General features: G+C 39.6%; 2 protein-coding genes, 1 long non-coding RNA gene and 3 other non-coding genes across 7 annotated transcripts; 3 read left to right on the top strand and 3 right to left on the bottom strand.

Moving 5' to 3' along the window:
* Window positions 1–73: 73 nt before the first annotated feature.
* LOC108659809 (transmembrane protein 192) lies at window positions 74–1350 on the top strand. The gene is made up of 4 exons (XM_018112918.3): window positions 74–232; window positions 370–502; window positions 561–837; window positions 902–1350. The coding sequence occupies exons 1-4, from the start codon at window positions 93–95 to the stop codon at window positions 1129–1131; spliced, it is 780 nt and encodes a 259-aa protein (XP_017968407.1). The 5' UTR covers window positions 74–92; the 3' UTR covers window positions 1132–1350.
* Window positions 608–26139, bottom strand: LOC108659811 (uncharacterized). Of its 2 annotated transcripts, XM_089263150.1 has the most exons (8): window positions 25140–26139; window positions 21713–21770; window positions 10254–10292; window positions 6528–10181; window positions 6344–6463; window positions 1853–2110; window positions 1597–1788; window positions 608–1527 (listed from the first exon to the last, which is right to left on the bottom strand). In XM_089263150.1, the coding sequence occupies exons 1-8, from the start codon at window positions 25340–25342 to the stop codon at window positions 1441–1443; spliced, it is 4611 nt and encodes a 1536-aa protein (XP_089119276.1). In that variant the 5' UTR covers window positions 25343–26139; the 3' UTR covers window positions 608–1440. The 2 variants fall into 2 exon arrangements, with proteins under 2 accessions (XP_089119276.1, XP_017968409.2); XM_018112920.3 differs by lacking the exon at window positions 21713–21770 and having other exon boundaries at window positions 10254–10296.
* On the bottom strand, window positions 2191–2263 carry TRNAA-AGC (transfer RNA alanine (anticodon AGC)). The gene has a single exon. It is a non-coding gene; the product is annotated as a tRNA-Ala (tRNA).
* Window positions 14207–14279, top strand: TRNAA-AGC (transfer RNA alanine (anticodon AGC)). The gene has a single exon. It is a non-coding gene; the product is annotated as a tRNA-Ala (tRNA).
* TRNAA-AGC (transfer RNA alanine (anticodon AGC)) lies at window positions 15093–15165 on the bottom strand. The gene has a single exon. It is a non-coding gene; the product is annotated as a tRNA-Ala (tRNA).
* LOC149092161 (uncharacterized) lies at window positions 17987–20696 on the top strand. Its single transcript, XR_016197286.1, has 2 exons — window positions 17987–19359; window positions 19898–20696. It is a non-coding gene; the product is annotated as an uncharacterized LOC149092161 (long non-coding RNA).

Raw genomic sequence — 26139 nt, 5'->3', positions numbered from 1 at the left:
CTCCGATGCACCGTCAACAAACAACAAACAAAGCAAATTTGCGTTAGGTGCTGCGCAGTTGATATCAATAAAACACAGAAGGCAAGCAAAAAATGGATAATGAAGCAACAGGCGCAGCTATACAGCCCAGTGGGCAGCATGGCCATAACCAGGACACAGAGGAATTGCTCGATCCTGTACTGTTCTCGGACAACAATGGTTCATTTAAGTTGAAAACTGTGCCCGCATTCAGGTATGTACTAAGTGCGAGACCGGCATAGCTATGAATCACTCTCAAAAGGGGTGATGAGTCTGCTGATATCAGCAGCGCAACTCAATTAACATATGCTAATGACATTTGTACATTCTATGGATTTTTAATTCCGCTAGCATACATTTGCTTATCTCGACAATAATTTCGGGTGTGGGCATTGGTCTCGCGGTGCTCTTTCCCGAGGATCGCCGTTGCGAGGCCTACTTTATAATGCTTTACCTACGCGCCACATTCTGGGTGTTCACGTTTGTAAGTACTGAGTCCTTAATAACGAATGTTTTATGACCGATTCTCTCATTGGTTACAGATTTTTGATCACATTGTTAAGAAACAGCATGACAACTTGCGCCTGAATGGCTATCATGACTTCCATCGAGAGACAAACATGCAAAAAGGTATTCCACTGCAAATCGTGTCACTCTGGAACTCCATGCTGTTGGCTGTACAGGCGCTGATCCATCACTATTACGGCAATGAGTTTTATACGCATTGCGCAGCCGGCTGGCTTTCGCCCATAAGCTATGTAACTACTTTCAATGTGGCGGAAAACATGGTGCTTGCTGTCACCCATGGCTGCTATATAGGTTCGTGAGTCTTACGACTGTGTCTGTCTATTTGTTATATTCATGTTTTTCAATTGCTCTGCAGCTAAGGTGCGTAAATTCAACAAGGCCAACCTGTCGCCAGATGTTTTACGTGGAGCTGATCGTGCCAGCGGCTCGTTGGGCCTCATGCAGCCCGGTGGTGATACAGCAGAGCTACTCGAGAAGCAAGCCGACCTCATTGCCTATTTGCGGGATCATACACACAAGCTCAACCAGAAACTACACCAAATGCAAACGAATGTGCGTCCAGTGCGAGTGCCACAAATTCCTTAAGATCCCGCATGACGCATACGTATTCCTTATTATCCGCATCGAACATCAAACACATGTTTAGTCAGTACATATATATATACATATATATTTTCTTCATTATTATGACATTGATTTCAATATTTTATATAAGCGGGAAGAAATATTCTTCATAATCAAAATGCTCGCTAACACAATACTACAGAGCTTTAACTTAAAACAATTTCAACTGTAAATACAGAAGATATAAAATAACTTGACAAATTATTAAAAAAAGTATTGTAAGAACAATAACTTTTCAAATATACAAATTATATTCAAATTGCTAATCCCTTATTCTAAAGTCGATTGATCATAGGCAAACAATTCTGGCGGTATTTGAAGTATCTCCAAGGCGTTGTCCTTTGACGAGGTGATGGCCTGGATGCAAGTAAAGAAAAAGATAAAGATAATTGCGGCATTTTCATTATAAATTCACAGTAAGCTTACCTTGTCGCCAGCTAGGGCCAGAGCAAGCACCAAACGTCCAGGTCCAGCGAATCGACCCAGTTGCAAGCCAGTTTCCTTGTTCAGCACATAGACGTAGCCATCGTAGCAGCCAATAAGCAGATAGTTCTCTTTATACAACGCCATTGTAACGGCACCATTGCCGCAAGGAAATGTGTTGGTCACCAAACCAGTCTAGAAAACAGAAAGGTAATAGATGAATCCACAAATCGAAGCTCAACCTTCAGATATTACTCACGGCAAAGTCGAACTTGAACACCTCATTCTTCTGGGTGCCGCAAAACAGATGGCCATCAAGCAGCATCAGACTGTAAACATTGAGGCCGTCGGGCATGCTAAGACGACGCAACAGCAAACCAGTTGCCGCATCGTGCAACAGCACCACATTTCCCTTGCAGCCCAATATAATTATATTGCGAGGACCCTCTTTGGTGGCCTTAATGGCGATGACGGACTGGCCAGTTGATAGCAGCGGCAGGTCCATCACTTTATTAGCCTGCAATTGGGAACAAAATGGGAAAACACTCAGAATTGCTTCGTAATTAAAAGAAAAATGTATAAAAAACAAGAATGTCCTGGAGATGCGGGGTATCGATCCCCGTACCTCTCACATGCTAAGCGAGCGCTCTACCATCTGAGCTACATCCCCGTTGTATCTCCTGGGCATTTATTGGCCCACAAAAGCGTTCACAATTGCGTTTCCATTTCATACACCGCCAAACTCAATTTGCTGACCAATTGTGCTTTGCATAGTAATTTCTGTTTGTCATTCGAAATGTGCAACGCAATCGGATTACAACAACAAACAGTTCGTTTTCATTTCTCTTTTAAGTGCGTACGCCACACACTTTTTATAAACATTTATAAATAGACTTGTAGCTGTAAGCTATTTATATATAATACTATTATGTCGTGCGATAGGTGAGCTGCTTTAATTAAAACAAACACACGATAAGATAGCTGTTTCATTAAAATCTATTTGCGTTTTAATTTTTGTCAATATTTGCCATTAATTTATTATTTATTATTAGAACTTTTAGACTCTAGGGACTACAAAATAAATCTGAATGCAATTCTGAATAGTTTACGTTATTAATTAACTTTAGCGTGAATTATTACGCTAAAGAGAATTCTGATAATTATACATTCAATTTTAAATACATTTATTTATTATACTATGACCAACTTATTCATGCTGCTCTTGCGAACATCCATATAATGAAGATTGTCTTCTATTTAGAGATTGCCTATTGTAATATTAATTTAAAATCTTTGAGGTGCCTAGGGGGTTGTTTCTGGGTTTCCCTAAATTTTTATACAGAGTGATTCCGCAATCAAGAAAGACATTTCGCGAGGTGCTTAGCCATATTTTCTGAGCTGACTGTGCATTTGAGATTAGTCTGAAGACCATAAATTTTTTCATGTAATATTATTTATTTTATTCTGATAATTTTTCTTATTTTTTTTTATTTATTTATTATTATTATTTTTTTTTTTTTCGTTAATATGAGTGGTGCGCAATACAACTTGATAACGATAAGAAACAGTTGTATTGCATTGTGAAAGTTATCAATATTGAGAACAAAGACTTAACGCAACATCTATACTGATAAGAGTTGAAATATTAAAACAATATCGTTATACAGTCAGCAAATACAAAATGTGTGTTAGCACATGGAACATTACAAGATTGCTCGAATAGAATCTTAATTTACGTTATCACATCTTTGTTCATTCATTCTACTATTTGAAATGGTCAGAACTATAAGAAATAAAAAAAAGCAGAATGATAAATAATTTATTCCTTAAACCAATATAAACAGAGTTTTAAAAGAGGTTGCATAATTGAGTTTCCATGTCTCTAGAATGTGCGAGAAAATTCAACAAACATTATTAATATGCGTAGTAACCAAAGATAAACTAGCCACATCTACAGAAAAAGCTAGAAATTAAAATTGAAAGCAAACAAGGGGAGGTTCCTCGAGCTGCAACTATGATAAATGAGGCTAGTCCCTGTCTCCTGCACACTTCACATTGCATAAACTCTAATCAAACATGCATACATATATCTGGAGGGAAAATAAAATCAACAACATTTAAAAAGAGTGCGAAAAGGAAAGACGCACTGCAGTTCTAGCTATACATATGTAAATGTACATATGTATATGTACATTTGCGCCTCTCTATGTACAGTTAGTAATTTGCAAGATGGCGTCTCACGTTTGCAACTCAACTAAAAAGTGCAAGAAATGGCAAAGCAGACAAACAAATACAAAAATGCTTTTTAAATTGCAGGAGGCGCACCCAAAATCGACGAAGTAACAGTCGTTGGGTTGCTTTGTTTATTTAGTGGTTGCAAGTGTGCCCGCCACACCCACATTGGCCGCATGGACGTATGCAATTTGCTGCTGCGTCGGATGCTGTTTCTATAAAAACAACAATAACAACACAAACGAATAACAGTTACTTCCATACAGCGTCGGGGCCTGGGCCGGAGCTGGCAAACAACCAACCCGATTCGTCAGACTCAACCAATGAGAAAACGGCTCTGCCACACACACACATAGTCATGCCGACAGGCGGCGTCATTTTCCAGAGACACAACACAACAAAACAGGAGCCAACCAGCAAGCCAACCACCCACCCACAACAACAAAATAACACCAACACCAACAGCAACACATACAGCACAAGTACCGAAGACATTCCAACTGCAGCGCCTTGGAAGGCTTGCCTGCAATAAGCGAACGACAGAGAAAGCGAGAGCAGGCAAATCGAGAGAGTGCCGGCAAGTAAGAGAGTGTGGGTGTGAGTGTGAGTGTGAGAGCGAGAGCTGATTGTGAGTACATAGTTTGTATTTTATTTAAAATTGTTTTCAGTAAATAGCATATAAACATTTTATTTGCTGCTGCCAAATTGGCGATGCCATTGCCAATGCCGACGTTGCGCCGCTTCGCTGCGACGCTGGATATAACGAATGAGTAAGTGCAAGAAATACAAAACTAGCCGAGCTAACGCTTTGTGCAGCAACAAGAAACTGCAGCAGACAGAGACATGCGCATTACAGTGTGAGAGAAGACTAACGAAGGCTTAACAGCTTCGTGCCGGCGGCACCGAGCGAAAGGTGAGAGTGTGAGAGAGCGCACGAGCGGGCAATGAACGGTGCAGTGTGTGCGAAAGTGTGAGTCAGCAAAATATACAGTAAACTAAACATGAACACATAAAAACTTAAATAAACAACAATAGGGAACGAGGGGGTGCGAGCGAGAAAGCGTAAGCGGACGCCATTGAGAGAGGGATAATTTTGAACGCAGCGCCCATTCTCGCAGCATGCGCTGCAGTTTGCTGTTGTTTGTTGCAACTAACCCCCAGCCTTTGCTATATACACATACATATATAGCACTATGTATTAGGTTTTTGGCCAAACAACGTGCAGCAAAACCAAACACTCACACACACATGCATGCAAAATAAAAACACACAACACCGACACAGCAAAATATCAAGCAATAGCAGCAAAGGAAAATTGCAACAAGCAACGCCTTCTTGCATACATAGCAACTGGGTTGGGTCTATGGCCCAATATAACTGCACTGGGGCGTGTCTATTGCCTAGGTAAAGCTAAATATTTAGTAAATAACTAAAGGCGTGCACTGCACAAGTACAGTTGCCTCCAAAGTACAGTTGCCCCAGCAGTTGTTGCAGTTCATGTCGACTAAAAAGTTCCGAATCATAATTTTAGGCAACTGCCCGCGTATTACCCGCACGTCCCAGCCATAAATCGAATGCTGCCAAAAAATTAAGACTTATCGCCATTTGCCCCCAACGCGGAGTTGTAATGAAGTGCCAGCTTTGCACCATCATCCGTGCCATCGCTCCATCGCACCATCGCACCACATCCAATTTGCGTATATCGCTGGCGGAATGCGAAAGAAAAAATAAATTCGATTTGATTTTCATTGTCTAGACATTGGGTTCATTCGATGGCTGCTTAATGCCAATTCGTTGTTTTCCTTGCTACTCTTGCGTCCGCCGTTGGGGCCATATTGAGGCATCCACACCACTATATATGCAGAGGAGAGTGCGTGATGGCTGATGTGGCCCACCTGGACTCTCTTACGTGTCCACGTTCTTCACTTTTTAATTGAATATTTTCAAGTGTTGATTGGACAAGCTAAATATTTAATGAGCTGCAAATTAATTGAATGCGACTCCCGGTAGACATTTCTAGAAGTGAAAATATTCAATGGGCCATAGCAGTTTATATGAAAACTAACGCTTTGGGGTTAGGTAAGTTGTATGCTAAGTGAATATATTTTAAACTAATATATTATCTCCCTCAATTATGCTATAGAAACAGATCTAACTGTATGGCAATTGATTACGCCTTGGGGTATGCAGCATAGTTTTAGAACACCATCTGGAACATTTAAATAAAAAAAAAAAAAAAAAAAAAAAAAAAAAAATATTCCATTGAGTTTACTTGCACAAAAACCAATATATAGTTTTGGTAATCATTATTTTTATCGACTAAACATAAAAGACAATCTGTATCCATAATACCCAACTTTAATATCTTCACTAAATAAATATATACATATATGTTACTTTAGAGAAGAGTCCCTATGAATATATGATATTTGACCACTATAGATCATATTACTATTTTGCACAATAAAATAAAGTTATTCACAACTAAATAAAAACATAAATAGTCTTGAAAACTTACCGCTATATTATAGGTAAAAATATTGCCCCAACGACTGCCGATAAACGCAACGCCCCATTCGATGTCGATAGATTGTAGGGGTTCTTTTAGGTATACTGTCTGCATTACGCGTTCCAGATTCTGTTGAATGATAGACGGGTTAGAATTTAGACTTTTTTCAGACCTGTCTCTTTCAGTTACTCACCTCTAGTGAGGATTTCTTGAAGAAACCATCCAAGGACGTGGTGTATAAGAAGGATTCCTTCTCGCACAGATACATATTCGTAATCGCTTCGCTGTGCTTGGTTATCTGAAACTCCAGCTTGTGAGTGCCAATGTTGAACAGGAAGATATCGCCATTTTCCGAGGCCGCTATGATGTACGCCTTATAGACGCGAATCTGGGTGATGGGACAGCTGATATTATGCAATCTTCCGGTTGGTATATAGTCATAATTATAGCTCTCCAAATTCGCTGCCATTTGAGACTCTGCGCTGCACGGTGTCGGTACGGGCGCAGTCGGCTTTAGCAGCGCCCGCGGCAGATCATATTGTGACATGTTGGCGAACGGCAACGGCGGCGGCGGTGGTGGTGGCAGCGGTGGTACCACTGCCATCGTTTGCTGTGCCAAGCTGGCCGAAACAGATGCGGTCAAATGCTGATACTGGGGACTGTTGCCAATTACAGTCGGGTTTGATTGAGTTGACGGCGGTGGCGTCTTTGGCGCCTCGATCGGCTCCTGCTTGATATTCAACTGCAGTGCCATGGGCTGCGGAATATTGGGCTCAGGCTCTGTCTCCGTCTCTTTGGGGGCAACCTTTTTATCAGCTGCGTGGCTCGGCGTGGGCTCTGTTGATCTTTTGACTAGACGCCTACGTTTGGGTAAGATCTTGACACGTTTCACGACGACGGCGCGACACTTTCGCTTACGAGGGCTGGCTTCAGATTTAGCAGGAGCCACTGCGGGTGCTGCGACATCTGTTGCTGGTGCTGGATTGGTAGTTGGCAATGGAAGCAGTGGCGAGATCGTGGGAGTTACGGTGGTTAGCGGAGGCATTGTCGCCGTTTGATTCCTTGAAATCACCGTGTTGAGCAGCAGAAACTTGCGATTCTGCAGCTCCAGACTGAGCATCTCCAAGTCGGATTTCTCGCGCTGAAACTTCATAATCATCTCCTCGAGAAACCCACGACGATTTTGATTCTCCAGCAGCCGGCGATCGATCTCAAGTAGGCCGTGCGTCACGGAATCGCCCATCAGCATGATCGAGTCGTTGGGCGAGAAGCTGCCGGGCGATAGATGCGCCACAGTCGAGTCCAGGCCCATGTAGGGCAGACCCGTGGGCAATGTGTGCAGCGGACGCACCGCACTTGCAACGGTTGTTGGTGTGGGCGTGCCATTTCGCGGCGGTGTGGGCGGCATCACAGCTTGAGCGGTTGCCGCGGCTGCCGCGACTGCCGGCCCAGCGGCTTCCCTTTGATGTGACTCAGACGCGGGCTCAGCATTTTTCGCAGCGGCTGTTGTGGCGATAAGCTCATTAGGCAGCGCCTTCTCCAAGTTCTGCTTGCGCCGCGCCATTGCGGTTTGCTTCTGCAGGTTGACAACATTCACGATTTCACGCAACAGGAACTCAATGGCCTGGCGATAGTCGTTCGATTTGAGATTCTGTTGTATCTTGGCCACTTCCGCTTTGCTGAAGCTCTGGGAGTTGTGCTCACTGCTGGTCACCACGCAGGAGATGAAGTGCAGCCGATTTCGCAGTTTGTCACAGTGGCTGCTGCGATAGCGCTCCGCTACCGACTCCTTCAGCTGCGGCAATATCAGTTTCTCGAAGCTGTCGACAATGTTGTTGGCATCGCTCTCCAGTTTTTGTCGATAGCGACGCTTGGTGGAGTCTGTGCTCCAGCTGGATGAGTTCGAGTGATCGCTGTCATTGTCACTTTCGTTGGCAACAATTTGCTTTTTCTTCTTCTTAACAGTAATATGCTCCCCTTCCTCGTTATCCTCATCCTCGGAGCTGACCACAACAATAATGCCGCTGCTCTTCTGCGTATTCTTCGACGGTGTTTGAATTTCCTGTTTAATGGACAACGGATTCACTGTCTCCACCGGTATCGACTCCTTCTGCGATTGCTGCTGCTGTTGCCCTGGTGCAGGAGCACTGCTCTCAGACTCTTTTCTTTGCGGATTAGGCTTTGGTATACTATCGGAAGTTTTAGCGGACTTGCTCTGCAAGCTGGGACATTTGGGCTTTTCACTTGGCTGTTTATTCCTACATTTTTTGGCTGCCATCATCCTGAATTGCTCGGCCACCTTCAGGCGCTCCATTAAGTCCGTGGCGCTTCTCATGGCCTGGCTCTCGGTTTGCTCTGTGCTCTGCTCCTGAGTTGGATCCCTGTTGCCCTTGGATGCGTTAGTCTCTGTCGTCGCGCCCACTGATATGTCTATTCCGAAACACTTTTCAATCTCTTGCAGCAAAAATGGCGGCAGCTTGATGGACTCGACGATTTCGTCCTCGATCAAATCCTTGGTTAGCGTATCCTTTGGTTGTTCCAATTCAATTTCCTTTAGCTGGCGTCGTATCTCCTCGCGCAGACGTCGTCGCGCTTGCAACTTCAGATGCTCGTTATATATCGTATCACTGTTGTTGATTATATTCTTCAGACTCTCCTTGTCCATATGGGCCAGACGCTCGTTGAGACTATAGTCACCGCCGCCATTGTGATTGTTGTGGCTGACAGTTCGACGACGACTTTGGACCGTTGGCCGCTGGCCAGGTTTGACGGGGCTAGCGCTGAGAGCACCTGCTGTGCCGGTTTCCAGTCGCTGCTCCTGAGTGACCGCAATTATTTCCTGCTTCAGCAGCTCAGCCAGCGGTCGCACTTGAATCTTGGGATATGTATTATTAGCAGTGCTCCTTGGCTCGCCTTGCCCTGGCTGCTTACACTCTGTGGGCTTAGACGGCGTTGCAGCTCCTCCTAAGCTCTTCTTAGGCTCTGTTAAACTGAATTTGCTCTCAACTGCTTTCACTAAATTCGTGTTATTCCTGGCAGCATTCGGACGCCTCGCGGGACTGAATATATTGTTCCTAACCGGCCTTACTTTGAATTGGCTGCCAGTTGTGATGTTAATTTTTTTGGGACACGGGTAAACCTCCTTCTTGCTATCTTTTAAGTCTTTTTCGTTTTCTTCAGTCTGTTCGCTCTTGTATTTGGATTCTTCACTTACAGTTTCTGTAGATTTTAATTGTATTGTAATATTATTTTGCCCATTCTTTCTTTCGAATCGCACTCTGGTTTTATTTAGGGGTTTGATTTGGTCTAGCTGTTCAACAGAATTTGATATACGGCTGTAAATTTGAGATTGTTCTCGGAATTCGCTCACACTCTCTTCTTTTGCACTCTCAAGTAGCTTTTCTGTAGTAGAATCAGTAATTATATTATCACATTCACTTGTGTTCTCGCCACTTGGTGCATTCAATTGATTCTCTTCACTCTTGGAGCAAAGTTCTTCGTCTTCACTGGCTTCGGACAGTGGTTCCTGGGATGACTCTTGACTTTGACATGAAATCAAATTGCTATACGAGTTATTTGTGGGCTCCCACTGTCTACCTGTGCTGTCTACAGCAAATGTCTTAGATCTATTCGTACTTGGTTTTCTATAAAAACCGGAATTTCCACGGTACGATGAACCCCTTCGATAATTTCGTCTTTCAGATGGTTGACTCCAATTGTTGATGTTGTCTCCTATATAATTTGCCGATAGATGCCAAAATTGATTATTCTGCCTATAATTACGACCTGAACCACGTAAACTATTTTGCGGATAAAATTGGCTTTGGTTTGGGATGTATGGGTTCCACTGTGCAAAGAGAAAATTCCATGCGTATATATAGAGTTGGCTCTGCCTATTAAGCTTTATAAAAATACTTACATTATTATTGTTGAAATGCTTATTTTTATTATATGGCTTCTTCCTGGAATGAATACAAATATATGAAATTAGTTATAAGGCTTATAATTACAATTAGAGGTAGCTCACGTTCATTACAAAAGCATAAACTACAGAAGACATGCAAATGAAAAAAAAGTCAAGTTCTACAAACAATAAAGGAATAATTAATGTAATCAAGCGACGTGGCTCGGTTTCTTCGAAGTTTTTAGTCAACTTCGAGGCACGTAAGAATGAAAGAACTCTAAGCCATTAATTTAACAGATTTAAAATTTATAACCACACGCCCTGCTTCCCAGCTGTAGGGCCGCAGCCTCCTATTTGTGTATGCAAAGGTGCGAATTCCTTTGGCATTTTCTTTTTCATTTTTCTTGCCTTTCTTTCTACTTTCGGCATGTCCGCTTTTGTTTTGAGTTCGCTCGAAAATCTCGTTAAGAAATGCTAAAATATACGACCACAAATCTTGTGTAGCTGTTGTTATACCCTGAACCCATTGAAAATGGGAAATCAGGGTATAATGGTTTTGTTAAAATGTATGTAACAGGCAGAAGGAGGCGTGGCAGACCCCACAAAGTATATATATTCTTGATCAGGGCGACGAGCTGAGTCGATTTAGCCCTGTCCGTCTGTCTGTCCGTCCGTCCGTCCGTCCGTCCGTCCGTCCGTCCGTCTGTCCGTATGTTTGAACGCGTCGATTTCAGAAGATACAAGAGCTAGAGACGTCAACTTTTTTTTAAAATGTCCGTATATATCACGCGGATATCGAGTTTATCACTAAAAAACGATAACTCATTCCGATACTTTTTTATCGATAAAAAACCTTATCGAAGATCAGTTTAAAAATTATATCTCCTACATCTTTCAAGCTACAGTCTCCAAATTTAAAATGTATATTAAGACGCATGTCATACAATTTCGGTTTTTGTTAAAATTTACCCCCCACCCCCAAATCCACCCCCTCACCCTCATCTTTGTAAAAGTCGTATATCAAATACTAGAGACTTGTGCTTCGGTATACACATACATTTAAACAATATGAATACGTTCTGAAAGTTTCATTACGATCGTACGTCTAGAAATTAAATTATTCAACAAATAAGTTCTCCTAATATTGCCAACACTGCCGCGCAACCCAAGCGCAATCGCCTGTATATGTGAGTGTGTGTGTGTGCGTGTATTTGTTTGCATGAGTGCGTGTGTGGGTGCTAATTATTATTGAAATATCAGTTGCTTGTAGGGTTCAGGGGATCTCGTAGTCGAGCAGTCTCGACTAGAGCTTTCTTACTTGTTTTTCTGCTAATGTAATTTGTAACTTGAACTAATTAAAAATTTAAAATGTCACAATGGGAATCTTAATGCAATAAGATATCTGCTTAACTTTTCCTACAAACGCTAGAGTGAAGAATGCGGAGGAGCAATGGGTAGGTGAAAGCTTAAGATATGTTGGAATGAAGATTAGTTATAAATTTGTAAGAAGCCATTTTCAAAGGGATTTCGTATACTTTTAAATCAATAATAATATAATATATAAAAAATTAATATTACTAATAAATAAATGCAAAATTTGTAATTGTTAATGAACTTTTTTATTTTTTATTTTTAGTGCGATTTCTTTTCATATTTTAATTAAACTATACAACAGCGCTACAATAATAATATCTTAGGTTTTGATTCAGATTTTATATCTTCTAGCTTAATATCTTTGAAATGTTGTTAAAAACTTAAAAATGACTCAGCAAGCTAACCATTTAATGACAGCTCCTCTTGAATACACTCAGAAAAGCCTTTGTTTATTTTTACAAAAAAAAAAAAAAATCAAATAAATAAAAATCAAACTAAATTTACTTTACAAGTCCCTTCGTTTGGCACCACAGTCCACAAATTCTGCGTGGCACCTTGCTTGTAAAAAAAAAGAAAAAAAAAATCAAATAAAAAATACAAAAATATTCATTCAAAGCCTAGTAGAAATATTTTGGGTTGCAAAAATCGAAATTAATATGCATAACGCGTAGCGGAAAGAAAAAACTTAAGAAAATTTATGCAGTGATGAGTGAAAAAGGATGCCATGCGGCCCAAGTGTCTGGAAAATAAAGTCTAAACACGCTCACGGTCCGGATGGCAAAGTCAAATGTCACAGGGCGTGTGTGACAAGTGCTCTCTAATGAGCAGGAGGATACATTTTAAGAGGCACCTACCTAAGTATTTGTCAAATCAAGCCTGAGTCCTAACTAAAAATAAACGAAAAAAAACCAATGAAGCTCGAGCGGGACATTCCAGGCGAAGGCAAGTCAATTAAAAACAAAAAAAAAAAAAAGTCAAAGCAGCGAAAAGTACGTGACGCTAGAGATAGAGAAATGTCGAAGGAGTGGGAGTGGCTTTGGAGTTTTGTGCAAATATTTTCAGGACAGCAACTAAAAGTCGCAGACTGTCTTGAAATTAAAATTACAAGACGCTCGGATGAATCGCCTCACTAGCAGGTGAGGGGACGCGAATGGAGGGGGGCGGGAAGCAAACGCTGACAAAAGTTTTGAGGTAACATTTCTTTTACGATTCGCATGGGTGCCAGAAAGTAAGCAAAAGTAAGTCGGAAAAGTGCCACTCGTGGCGCCTCTGTCATTAATTTTGTATATCATTGAGTTTTACGATGCTCATAAATATGAAAACGTTTAACTCTTTTGCCAAGACACAAAGCCCTCTCCCACTAACACCCCCCACCCCAGCCAGCCCACTCACATTGTTGCCCACCTTTTTGGCTGCGTTTGCTCTTCATATGAGACAAACTAATTGTTGCTGCTTACGCGCTCTGCTCGTAATGTCTTTTAAAGCGGGGACACGCTCCCCACATGTTTTCACAATGTTTCACTGATAACACAACAGCAACAACAACAACCCGAGCAGACACCAGCAATTAGTGGGTTGATTGTGGGGCACATATCCTACTGTATTGTCGCTTTATCGCTGGAGCTATCTCTCTCTCCCTCTCCCTCTCGGTCTCGATCTCAGTCTTGATGTGCAACAGCTTGAGGTAATTTTCAACTTTTCTCAACGGCTCCTCGTTGACAGGCGTTTGCCTGTTTTGTTTGGTTTTAATTAAAGCCCAAAACACAAATTGTATACAAGATACTCAAGCACACTCTCTATAGAGGGTGGGCTGGACAAACTTGCTCGAGAAATTGACATTTAATTGTGGTTTTTAAAACAGTTCTTAAGTTGAATATGGTTTTAAATGAATGTATAAAGTATTTCCATTTATTATTCTTATTTTTATTATATGCCCTAAAATGAATAAATTCAGTCGTCTTCGATTGACTAACAAAATTTTAATAAATTAAATGAAGTACTTATTAAAAGGATTTTTCTTTTAACGAAATGTGCAGTTTAACCAGGCGTATGCTTATTATTTGCATATTATTGAGCATAAGTGGAGATACAATATTATGCTCGCGTAATGACAGGCTCTCTGATCTCTCATTGATTGTTTGAGATCTTGGTGATAGCTTATATAGATCTTTCCCAGACTAAGTTTGGATATACAATATCAGATACATAACATTTAAAATGCGAGCACAGACAAATCTAATGACTGGAAACGAAAAATGATTATCAATATAAATATTTCAAGTATAGATCACCAAAAATGTATAATTATCTATTTGACATTTTGTAAGCCGTTTGGCTGACTCAATTACAATTTTGTAGCTTTAAGCTTTGAAAAAAGAAATCAAGAGCATTGGCCACGCCCGGCTAAGACCAGTAATGCAGCTACCCATGTATTTCAGGTAGCGGAATTTCAAGCCGAAAACCAGTTCGGACCCAGCTTATAAACAAATCTAGGCCAATTACAGCGCTTGAATTTCAATTGAGTCAACATTAATTGTTCGAGTGGGTACGAAAACTGCAATTGTTATAAAGCCGTTGTGTATGGAGTGTTGCATGGGGATGTAGCTCAGATGGTAGAGCGCTCGCTTAGCATGTGAGAGGTACGGGGATCGATACCCCGCATCTCCAAGGATATTACAACCAACTTTTTGCTGCACTCACTCAACTTATTGTGCTTGATATATATTTTGTTGTCAGGCACTATTGAAAAACAAAGCAAAATAGCAACATGTCGACAAGTCGAAGCACAACAAAACACTTAAAACAATTAAAAAATAGCAAAACACATAAATTTTGAAAAGAGAACAGCAACAGCTTAACTAGCTTAGCCGCTGACAGAGAGGAAAGTTTGTCCTGTGCGGTGCAGAAATTAAAACAAAGGCTTCTCATAAATAGCACATCATGTATCATTTACAATACCCAAACCTTCCACTGGACCCACGAGTTCTCTTTGCTTCCTGTGTGCTGTGCGCTGCCTGCGGCTGCGACTGCGACTGCGACTGTGTCTGTAACTCACTGAACAACTGCCGCGCTCCCTTTGCTCCTGTTCGTCCTGGGACCATGTTGTTGGCTTTGACTGCCTGTTTAATTGCTGGCAAAGTTCTGCGAATGCAGGCGAGTAAACAAACATTGGCATATTGTGCCTGATTTATGTGCGACAATGTGTTCTGTTCGCCGTGTGTTGCCCTCCTGGAGTGGGCGGCAAATCAAATTACGCGACCTGATTGTCGACATGGGGGCGCCGCTCAGTGCACGCCGCCCCAGTCTGTGTGGCATCTAATGCCAAAGTCGTTTGGCAGTTACAAAGCGGCCTTTGAATATTCATTAATGCGCCAGCCTCTTGCCAGTGAAGAAATGCAGACGTCTGCATATTTGTAAGTCTATTGGCGGTAGCAGAAAAAAAATAAAAAGGAAACCCATTCCTGGATTCCGTACATATCCTGGAGATGCGGGGCATCGATCCCCGTACCTCTCACATGCTAAGCGAGCGCTCTACCATCTGAGCTACATCCCCACATACGCAGCTAGCCAAACAATTGCCATGTTCAAGTGGCCAAAAGTGTTGACAAAGTGCAATGCCAGCGAAAAGCAAGAAGTGAAGGGAAAGCTCTTGGCCCAGCCAATACATGGCGATTTCAATTCAGTTTCGATTCAATCAGCGTTCAAAGAAACTAAACTGAATCTCACATGAATATGGCTTCTCGATTGATAAGCACCTTAGATAAGGATGAAGTAAATTTATTTAATTAAAAGTTTCACTTGAATTGCTGATAAATAAAGTATATACAATAGATAAATTAAAGTATATATAATAATATCATGATCTGATTTAATAATGTTATTTTAAACTTTTTTTTTCATTGTAATGAAGTTTTAAAAAAATCTAAAAAGTTTTCTGATATATTCCTGGTATATTTCCACAGTCAAAAAACCACATACATATGTATTCAAATACATATATATATTTTGTTTTACAAATCAAATGTATAAACTAAATGCTATATGGTAATCTTAGGCACATTTAATCGGGAATATAAATTACGTATACAAATACTGCCAAGAGTATTTATTATTTTTCTAAAACTCGTTTTTCTCATCGGCCAGTGAGCAATCGAAACTTTTAATAGAAGTGTAAGTAACCCGCATAATCAAGTGCCTGGCATTTGTATCATTTGTTTTTTTGTTTTTTTTTTCTTCCAAATTTGCGACGCTTTTTGTCGTTTGTGCCCTGCGTTGGGGGCCTGCAAGTCGCATGAAACAAAACAAACAAACAATAAAATATTGAGCACATTAATGTTTAGTCAGACGTAAAATTACTTTTAAGTCTACTTTTGGGCGAGGAGCGCGCAATGCTCCCAGAAAGCAATGTCAGAGCTGGGTGCCTGGCAGAGATAGCAGAGGGCGAGCTATAAAGACGTTAGATAAACGCTAGATGCATATTTATGATTTAGCACTCGAAACTGCGAGCACAGGAGTGGGATACGTGGCGATTCACAAACACTCCTGACACTTGGCTGACTGTCAATTTTTGTATTTCTTTTTTTTTTATTTCGGGTGCGCAAAGCTTTCATAATGCTCGATAATGAAAAATGAAAATTTTTCACTTTTGCTACATTGACAAATGGCCCGAGGATGGGATGGGTGGGAGCGTGGCAAGAGATGAGGTAGATTGGCGGATTGGTGAGCTTATGGCGCTGTCTTGGCCGTAATAAAAGTTTATGCAAGTGTTTTGGATTTAATTAAGAATAAGAAAAATGAAAATGCCAAACTTTTCGATTGCCAGATGCGCGCGTCTCGGCTAAGCGGATTTGCCCGAGACATTTATTATTATTATTATTTCTGCGTCCAATTTGTTTACGTTAATTAGAGGGAAGCTGTGAAAAGTGCGTGACGATGGTTTTCGCATTTAACGATTTGAGTCAAGTGAATTGAATCGAAGTCTGCAAAAAAATCATTTCCCAGTGAAATAATAATAGCGAGGAGTCTTTATTTAATAGTGACTTGTTTTTAAGCACAAATAAAAAACTACAAAATAATATTAAAAAGCTCGAGAGAGAAATTTTTAGTTAATTTGAAATATTAAAATATTTAATTTTTTGTAAATTATAAATTCTAAGAAATCTTTAACAAATATTTCTGTATATCTTATATTTTTAAAAGGTATTTTCTATCACAAATTCGAATTTATTGTGGAAAATTTCTATATAATTTTATTGTGATATCTCAAACTTATCTCCAAATTCCCAAAAATTGATTTCTAATATTAACAATATATGTGCTTTGTCTAATACATCATAGACATTTTTTCTCAACTTAAATTGTAAAATAATTTATCTCAGCTGGTACTCTTGATAAATAATTCAATTCTAAGTCTGTTAAACTTTATATATGTACTTAGTTACATATGAAAAAAAAGTTTGTCTTTTTTTATAAATAAAAATGTTAAACAATTAAATAAATATTTAATACAAGAAGATAGCTAATACAGATTTTCTATTAATATTGTATTGTAAGCTCACCTGGGGTTTTGCTTAGAACAATAATTTTCCGTACTTTCCTGTTAGGACATAAGCATTCAAAACGAAATGCAATAAAAAGAATCACAGAATTGACAACTTCGTTGTCAGTCACTAAATCAATCACTAAACGATCTTAATTTACCGAAACTAATTCAGTCTTAATAACTCAAACAATTCCATTGTCTAAGTTGACCACGCTTAAGTCCTGCAAGTTAACTCAATCACAATAATTCAGAGTTGGAAGTAAACGTTTATACGAAACATGACAATATCAATGACAATATTCCGAATACACCTCACGTTCCGACACTTCAAGTGACACTTAATTGCTTATGAATTGTGTGACAGGCTGGGCGTCTGTGTGTATGTGTATCTGTGTATAATTTCAGCACCCTGCGGTTATGCTATAAATTTACCGTTTTTTTTTTTTACACGCTGCGTTTGACAGCTATACGGAAGCGGAAGTTCGACTGTGGGCTTTAGATCTAATTTTGTTTTAGAAATATTGTTTATTGAAAATTCAAAAGTTAGGTTTATTTATTTTTAATCAGTTTACACAGTTGATCTTAATAGTTTATTAAACTTCTATGTATTTTGTTTATAATATTGTTTTTTATTGAATTATTTCAGCAAACTTTATATATATTTTATAATTTAATAGTTTTTTAGCTTTTCTAACTATTCACTTATTTTCTCAAATGTCAATAAACTATCTAAATTATTTCTAAATTGTTGAAGCGACTTTGCCGATGTTGATGACCGGGACAACAATATGCACCATACACAACACTACGAGAACTTTCTGCGTGCCAATACACAACACTATACAATAGGCTGGTCACGAGAACTTTCTGCGTGCCTGTCGAGTTGCCAAATGCCGTTAACCGACGGTATGCTGCTGCAGTTGGAGTAGTTTAGAGAGCAAAACAGCAATAGCAACAGCGATAACAACAAGAACAACACTGGCCAGTAGTGGCTGGTATATGGGATGCAGAGCCAAAAACAACAATTGCAAAAACACACAACACAATAACGAGAAGGAGAAGAATAATCACAACAACAACAACGGCAATATCGTACACACAACCGACTCATATACAACGAACGAGCGTCGAGCCGAGGATCATAACGGCTTGTATATAACACGAAGTCACGGCCCGAGAGGCGGCCGCTGCACGGCAAGCAGCAAAACAAAACACAGCACAAAACAATGCAAAATACAACAACAGCAGCAGGAGGAGTAGCAGCAGCAGCAGCAAAGTGTAACTAAATAAGATGCAACGGCTGTGTGCAATGTGTGTGTGTGTGAGGGGTATGCAGTAGCCACCATCCGCCCACGCTGCCCGCAGCCCGCAGCCCGCTGCCGGCAGCGCACGACGACGAGCGAGCTGAAAAGACCGAGCGAGACTGACGGGACAGCAAAGGAGCAGCGCTGTTAGCGAGCTTTTCGCTTGGGCACGAAGTGCTTAACACGATTGCACCCGACAGAGATAGAGAGAGCGGGAGAGTGGGAGCGCAGCAGAGAGAGAGCATTAGAGAGTGAGCGAGTGCGCACGAGAAACTAAGCAAAAAAGCGCATTGGGAAATAAAATAAAATACAAGCAAAACAAAATAAGCAACAACAACAGCAACAACGGCAACAACAACAATGGCAGATGCAATGTGCAATTAATGCTCCCTAAAAGAGCGAAAGAGAGCTAGAGAAAGAGAGAGAGGCAGACAACTGCAAACGCTGCCTGGTTGGCTGTTGCATGCTGCTATACAAGGCCCTGGTGTGAGTGTTGGCATTATTGTTTGTAAACTACATACAACAATACAATAAGCAAGACATGCAGTTGGGTGCGAGGAACTAGGAACTGGACTGGAATAACGCATCTCCCGTTTACTTGCTCGCTGTACATATGTATGAACCAAATTCGGCGCATGTCATTTGATTGTTCTGCCTATAAAAGTCAGTTAGGCTATGTGCTTGAGCTCAGTTGAAATTCAACTACCAACCTTTGGACTTCGTTTGAGTTTGTCTTCTTCTCAACGCAACAACAAGCAACAAATAGACAAGCATATCACTTATTGCTATAGGTGTTTCTGTTGTGGTCATTTCCAAAGCCCTGAGGAGCAATTGTTTGTGAGTTCATTGCCAAAAGACGGCAAAACTCTTGGATCCCTGTGCGAGCCACTGGCTTACCGAGGTACGTATTTTCTGTTAGTGTGTGTGTAAATATATATGTGATAAGAACAGACAGATATATATGTATGTGCTTGTGTGTGTGCTCTGTATATATGAGTACTTCAGGTAATGTCATTGAGCACTTGGAGTAATTGATTTAATAGATATTGCTTATTACAAAGTGTGCAAAAAATAAATAATATCTATGAACATAATTAACAATCAATTGTGGCTCATATTTTTAAGCAGAAACTTTGCTTTTGAAAATTTAGATCGACTTAAAATATACAAATATAAAAAAAAACTGCTTAAAAGTATGCTATAAAAACTAACTTTCTAGAAGTATAATTGAAAATTTGACTCAATATTTATAATAAACCTTTTAAGATGATCCAAGATGTTTAGAAAATATCTAAAAAAAAATATATGATACGAATATCAAGAATAAGTATTCTTAAATATAGTCGATTTATTTTTCTTTTGTACCAAATGTACCTGGAATATTCTCAAACATCTTAGTGATATCATATCAAGTTACTAAGTATTGCACTCTCTTTCAGATCAACAATATATCAACTGCGATCGATATACGATCAGCGTCAACTGCTTGAACTGAGCATCGGCTATATAGCCCCATCGAATTCTTGTTTGTAAATCGTTAGTTCGCATAGCGCGAGCCAACTGTAAGTAGAAACACATTAAAATGTCACCAAACACGGATGGAATAAGCAGCTGTAATATATGCTATATGGCGACAAAAAAAGAGTCCAGGTTGAGGAGTATGCGTATTAAGATACCAAAAATCTAATACAACAATTAAACATAACCATCAAAAACCAGATAATATATATGTAACCAATAGTAGGGTATATACGTAGGCAATATTATATACCAAAATATGTAACCACAAGTATACACAAGCTGCTTCAGCAGCTATATAAACAGCAATGCATAGGTAGGCGACTTATGGTATTAGAGTTAAGATTAAATACACATGTAATGTGCCGAGCCCCAACTAAATTCCGAATACATTGATTATGATAATTCCGTATCGTGCGCATTAAATTTTTGACAATTGATCTCCCAGCGAGAGCTAAACATTGGCCTTGTCTGCTCTATCCGGGGCTGGTGCTCCGCTTGCCCAACATATCCAGCTAACAAAATTATCCGTGGCTAATATTAAAGGGAATGTCCGAACTTGCTAATCGCGTACGCGTCGGTTCAATAGGTAACTACTGGCCAGGGTCCGGACCCTTGCTGTATCGCGATCTACGAGCCGTGCGTCATGCGGCTGTCGCCCCTCGCGTCGGTTGGGCGGGTGGTGGGTAACATTGATGTTACACGTTGGGATTGCGTTCGTACATACTTCGGGTGTATTTGTGTCATTGATTGTTATCTGTGTATGCATGTATGTGTATGGCACGCTTACAAAGTGTTCACTGTACAGGCTTTAATCTGATATTATCGTTAAAAAAAACATCACTTAACAGCATTATCAATGTTTAATATCTTAGAAATTTTTTAATGCATGCATGCTATTATTAATTATTATTATTATTTATTTTTTTTTTCCAACATTATTTTTTGATCATTTATTTATTATATTACAGTTATAATTTTTAATGTAGTTTACAAATTATATTATTATTTATATTATACAATTATAACTTTGTATATTATTGTATTATTATTATAATTTTTTGAATTTTCTTATTAGTAGCAGTAAAAAAAAAAAAAATTTTTAATTGTTAAAAAAAAATCTAGGATAACTACATGGACTAGATTAGCCAATTCATATTAACTTTTGCTTTTTCTGCTAGATTTTAAATCTATCAAACAAAATTTCTAGTCATATGACTTCAATTATAGCTTGATTATGGATATTATAGGATTCCCTTAAAATGATTCAATATATTGACAGTTTTGCATAGCTAGGCAAATGTAATATCATATTTCAGCTTCAGTTGTGTCTTCACTTTTATCTAAGAAATTTTTCTGCAAGCCTTGGCTTTGTCAGCTGCGAATTTGCATTTGTGGTGGGGAAACCCTTAATGCAAACCTTGTTAACGCTTCTTGCTGTCAACAGCGTCGGCCAAGAAATGCATATTTAGTCAAGTGTTAATAATGCGGTTGCCTTCCCTTGGGCAAACTGGCCCATCCACCCACACACAGAGCTTTGGGAAAAGGTGCAAACGTGCGTTAAGCCAAAAGAAAGCACAAGAAACTGACACACACACACACCCACACATACACAAGCACAGAAGTAATGCAAACAAACAAAACACAGAGCGGAAGACAAAACAAATGGCGGGTATAACGAATGACTCGAAGGATTTTTAGTGTGAGCTGCAAATGAAGAAGAAGAAAATAAAAACTTGCCTGCGTTCGTTCGGCCAGGGCTGCCCATTATAATTCGTGGAGTTCATCTGACGCCTGTGGAAATGAGAAAAAAATATATATATAAAAAATTTAAATACAAGAAAATGAAGAAAAGAAAAGAAGAGAAAAAGAAAACAGGGAAATGCATAACTAAACAGCGCAGATCTTACAAATAGAGTTCGAGCTGAAGTCTGGGGGGTTGCTCTTAATTTTGTTATTCAAAATGTTTTCTGAGATTCGCGACGTTTATTTATTTCCGCATTGCTGAAACATTTTGACTTGCTGTTGGGGTGCCATTGTTAGCTTGATTTTTTGTTTTTTTTTATGGTGGGCCTGCATGGAGTTGATAATGAATTGGATTTTTGGTGGCGCATAATTAAAATGGCAGCGAGCCTGTGCGACTAATTTGCGCACAATAAAGCCGACTTAGGCAGTCAAAATGTATCTGGCAGATACTTTTCTGCGACACGTCACGTGCTTTCAACGTCAATTGGCCAAGAAGTTATTGCCTAGGTGAATTGACAGGGAGCAGACCATTGGACGCACTCGCACGGAAATTTCAATGACAATCGCTTGGGTCCAACCGCAGCCGACAGTCCGAGCCACCCAAGCGTGAGTCGAAAGGTATCTTATGGAGCGCCGCAGGCCTTCCCCTATGACACCACCCACTTAAAATTTATGTGTTAATTTCAAGATGCCCGCGACCCACAGGGTTTTTCTTTTCAGCATTTTTTTTTATTGCCTCGGACGGGGCAGCATTTTTCACAAAAGTTTCCTGAGTTAGGAGTGGGCTTTTTTGGGGGCTCTGCTTCAGGTGCTGCCAGGGTCAGCACTTGGTGGTAATAAATGAGCTAATAATAAGCGAAATGTGCTTTTGAGTGACCCTAAACAATGGCTACGGGCTGCCTGTGGAGTTGCCGTATTTTGGGAGCAGTAGGGGCCGCCTCTTTCCAGAAATGGCTGTGAAATTGAGTTTAAAAAAAAAATTCCGATGGGTTGTTGAAAAATGCGCAAAAGTGTCGCAAATTCCGTTGCTGACATGAAAAGATTTGTTTATAATTAATTTCTGTGTTTTTTTATTTTTCAACGGTCCAAAACATGTGACGCGTTACGAAATTAATTACGTTAATACCTATGGTCAAATATTTTTACCCCGTGCTATACAGGCAGAGAGTTGTTTTGCTCTAAAAAGTTAGGTCGAATGAATATTGGAGATCAAGTTCTACAAGTCCATTAAAAACACTAACTAAAAAATATTTTTTAAAATTTCTTTTTCCATAGTGGTACTTAAAAAAAAAAGATAAACAATAAAATAGGAAAGAATTAAAATTTATAGATATCTATCAAATGGGTATAGAAAACTTTAAACTACAACTAACTTTTAGAAACCTAATATTTTTTAGTCATTCATAATATAGTTTATAGGATACAAAATATACAAACTTTTGAATTATTATTTTAGATTAATATCAATTAACCAAAATTTCTAGAAGATTCTCAGTTCTAAAATTCTAAAAGATTCCTTAAATCCTTTTGATTATTTATTATTTTTGTATGCAAACTTCATGTTACAGAGAATCTAAAAAAAAAAGAGATATTTGTGAGTCTTTCAATGTGGCCAAGGACCCAGAACCAAGGGGCAAATATGTAGCAGCAAACAAGCTCTATGCTCAAGTGTTGACGAGTATGAATGGGTTCTGGTATCAAGGAAGAAGGCACTAGGAACAGGACAAAAAAAAAGCTGTAAACTGTAGCCGCATGTTGTAAATTCCAATCAATTTCGATAGCTTATGGCAGTTGAGATGAGGCTGGGGAGCACAGTCGAGATGACGACCTCCACTCATTTGTCGAAAAATTGAGTAGACATGCATATCCGCCGTGCTGGCTGCCGGACAACGGAAATGGTCAAGATGCAAAGCGGCAGGCAGGTGTCCAGTCAGGCCATCAATTAGAGCTGGTTTTTCTCCTTTTTTTTTTGGACCTGTGGCTTTGTCTTAGCGCCAGTGTCTGCAGCATGTTTGGTTAACAAGATGAAGTTGACGAAGCTGCAGGCCATGGCTAAGGACAACGTCATTGAGACAAGCATACAGAGCCAACAAACAAACAAATAAACAACGCCAGCAAAAACAACATGCACAAAGTTGTCTATGAGCCGCTTTTGTGTTGTTTTTGGCAACATTTGCGGCCTAATGGAATTTGGCGTTCACTAACTGACAAAAAATTGCTCAAGCAGCTGGGGGAAACTCCTTGCTACATGTGGCATATGAGCTGTTGTTGCTCCTGCTGTTGCTTCAGCTGCTGCTTCGAATTGAAAATCGAAGTTAATATGCGCTGCAGACTGTGAAACAAATCATTTTCAAGTTGTTATGCGAAATCGACACGTTTTGCCCATTTTATATTTATTATGAACATTTTCAAATGTTTTTCTGATTTTTTTAGCAGCTGTTACAGGACATAAGGATAGTAGTTTGATTGGGGAGGCAGTTCTGACTGAAGCCCGGTAGAAGGCATAAAAGCTAATAATTTGAGAATATTTCGTGTGTGTTGATGGGCTTGGCATGGATAGAGATTAGGACTGGGTGTGCAATTCAGCTGAGTCGTAACTCACTGTATATAAGGATTAAAATGCTTGGGCTTAAGCAGAAATTTAAATTAAAATTTTCTAAGAATTTCTAATTGGATCTCTAGTTTAGTTTGAAATTAGGGATTTTGTTTTTATATAGTATTATTACTTTTATATTCTGATTTTTACACCTTTTAATAATTCTTAAACACATTTCATATTTTACAGCTCAATCTTTATTAGTGAAAATTAATTTTGAAAAATATTTAAAGTTTAGTAATTATTTGTTATGTATGTCTATACATACATATATGTAAATATGTTGATATTCCGCAAATGCTGTGCAATTTAGCGCCTTGTTAACGTGATATGCTCTAAGCCAAAAAATTTCTTAGCACCATCAAATAGCTCTAACAGCAGTGAGCCAGAAGCCAAACGTCAACAAGGTACTAGAGTATGTAAAACAGGAGACGGGAAAAAAATTCGTTAAGGCAAGCTATTTTAGCAGGATGCGCGTGTGCTATGCCATCCACATCGCATTATGTTTATGCCACTTGGAGCAAGGCTGTGTCGCCTGGTTTGTGATCCTGGGTGGATGGCAGCACATAAAATTAGCAAGGACGTGAGCACAATGCGTCGCTGTATTTGATGGTCTGCCTCATTATCATAGTATTTTGTGCGAACGTTGGCAATTTTCGGTCGTGAAATGGGAACGGGATGGTAGACACGTAAATAGATGACGTACTTAATGCATGTCCCTGTTGTGTTGTGCTGCATACATGTATGTGCGTGTGTGTATGTAAATTTTTGAGTTTACGCGTCCTGCCATAGATATATAATAATATGAAATAAGCGCTCACCAGTTCGGTGGTCCATTTCTGTTGTGAAGTCGTTCCTGTTGCAGACCACCTGTATGGCATCTGTTGGGCTCCTCTGAGCCTGTATCGGCTGCATCACTGCCCGAAGCTAAGCCCGATTGAGCTTCGGTGCCGGTAGTTGTTATTGTTTCTGCAGTAGCTGTGTCGGAGGCAGCTGTTGCAGCTGTTTCCTGGCACTCTTCCATTGCTAAACTTAACAATATATATATACACTTTTGAAATATTAAATTAACTTAATTCATTATTAAAATAACGTCTATGATTATTTTAAGCTCGTTGCATTGCAAAGTCGATTGCAAATTAAAGGACATTTTTGTACTTTTTGTTGCATGAAACCGTAGAATACCGGCTTAAAAGCTCAACACTAGCACCAGCATTATAGTGATTTCAATATTATTATTATTTTATTGGTAAATTTAATATTTCTTGTTTTTATACACTATGTACTCAAATATCTTTTGTATATAATTTTATACTATAACCGCTTGACAGAACTATTTTGTTTTACATGCGAGAGCACTGACCAAATCAGCTGTTCCCAGAGTTGCATCTGTGACTGTGCTGCCACCTGATGCAAATAAAAATTGGCGCGTCAAAAGTCAGATTTTGAATGTTGTCTGCACGCTATCAATATTGTCGCATGCTTGGGTGGTTATGTAAATTTGGCTTGCTTCTGTCTGTCTTTCCCCAGAGAATTGTATTCCTTATATCACTTTGTTTTGTCCCAACTTTTATTTACACTGGCAAAATCGTTACGACTGCTGGCGTTGATTTTTCATTTGGGAGCCAGTTGTTATTGTCGTTGGGTGGCGAAATTTCCATAATTATATGCATCAGATGACAGGTGGTTGGAGCGGATGCCGAAGACGTTGTGCAAAGCTCAAAACAATAACGCAAAGAAAACAAAGCAACGCAATAAGAGAAATGAAAATTTCGCGAGAGTGTGTATTTTTGTAATTTTTATGGCAGACTGAACCTGCGC

This window comes from Drosophila navojoa, chromosome 2 (assembly GCF_054131105.1).
Source record: "Drosophila navojoa isolate 15081-1374.11 chromosome 2, UAZ_NAV_1.0, whole genome shotgun sequence".
Taxonomy (NCBI): Eukaryota; Metazoa; Arthropoda; class Insecta; order Diptera; family Drosophilidae; genus Drosophila; species Drosophila navojoa.
This window is presented reverse-complemented; position numbering and strand designations above follow the sequence as displayed.

What these genes read in the sequence shown, in the direction of transcription:
- LOC108659809 (XM_018112918.3), top strand. Translation starts at nt 93, where the DNA reads ATGGATAATGAAGCAACAGGCGCAGCTATACAGCCCAGTGGGCAGCAT. An exon ending in CATTCTGGGTGTTCACGTTT is followed by an intron (nt 503 to 560) that starts GTAAGTACTGAG and finishes CATTGGTTACAG; the next exon opens with ATTTTTGATCACATTGTTAA. An exon ending in CACCCATGGCTGCTATATAG is followed by an intron (nt 838 to 901) that starts GTTCGTGAGTCT and finishes ATTGCTCTGCAG; the next exon opens with CTAAGGTGCGTAAATTCAAC.
- LOC108659811 (XM_089263150.1), bottom strand. Translation starts at nt 25,342, where the DNA reads ATGGAAGAGTGCCAGGAAACAGCTGCAACAGCTGCCTCCGACACAGCT. An exon ending in GGCCGAACGAACGCAGGCAA is followed by an intron (nt 10,293 to 21,712) that starts GTTTTTATTTTC and finishes CATTCCAGGAAG; the next exon opens with AAGCCATATAATAAAAATAA. An exon ending in TCAAGAAATCCTCACTAGAG is followed by an intron (nt 6,464 to 6,527) that starts GTGAGTAACTGA and finishes ATCATTCAACAG; the next exon opens with AATCTGGAACGCGTAATGCA.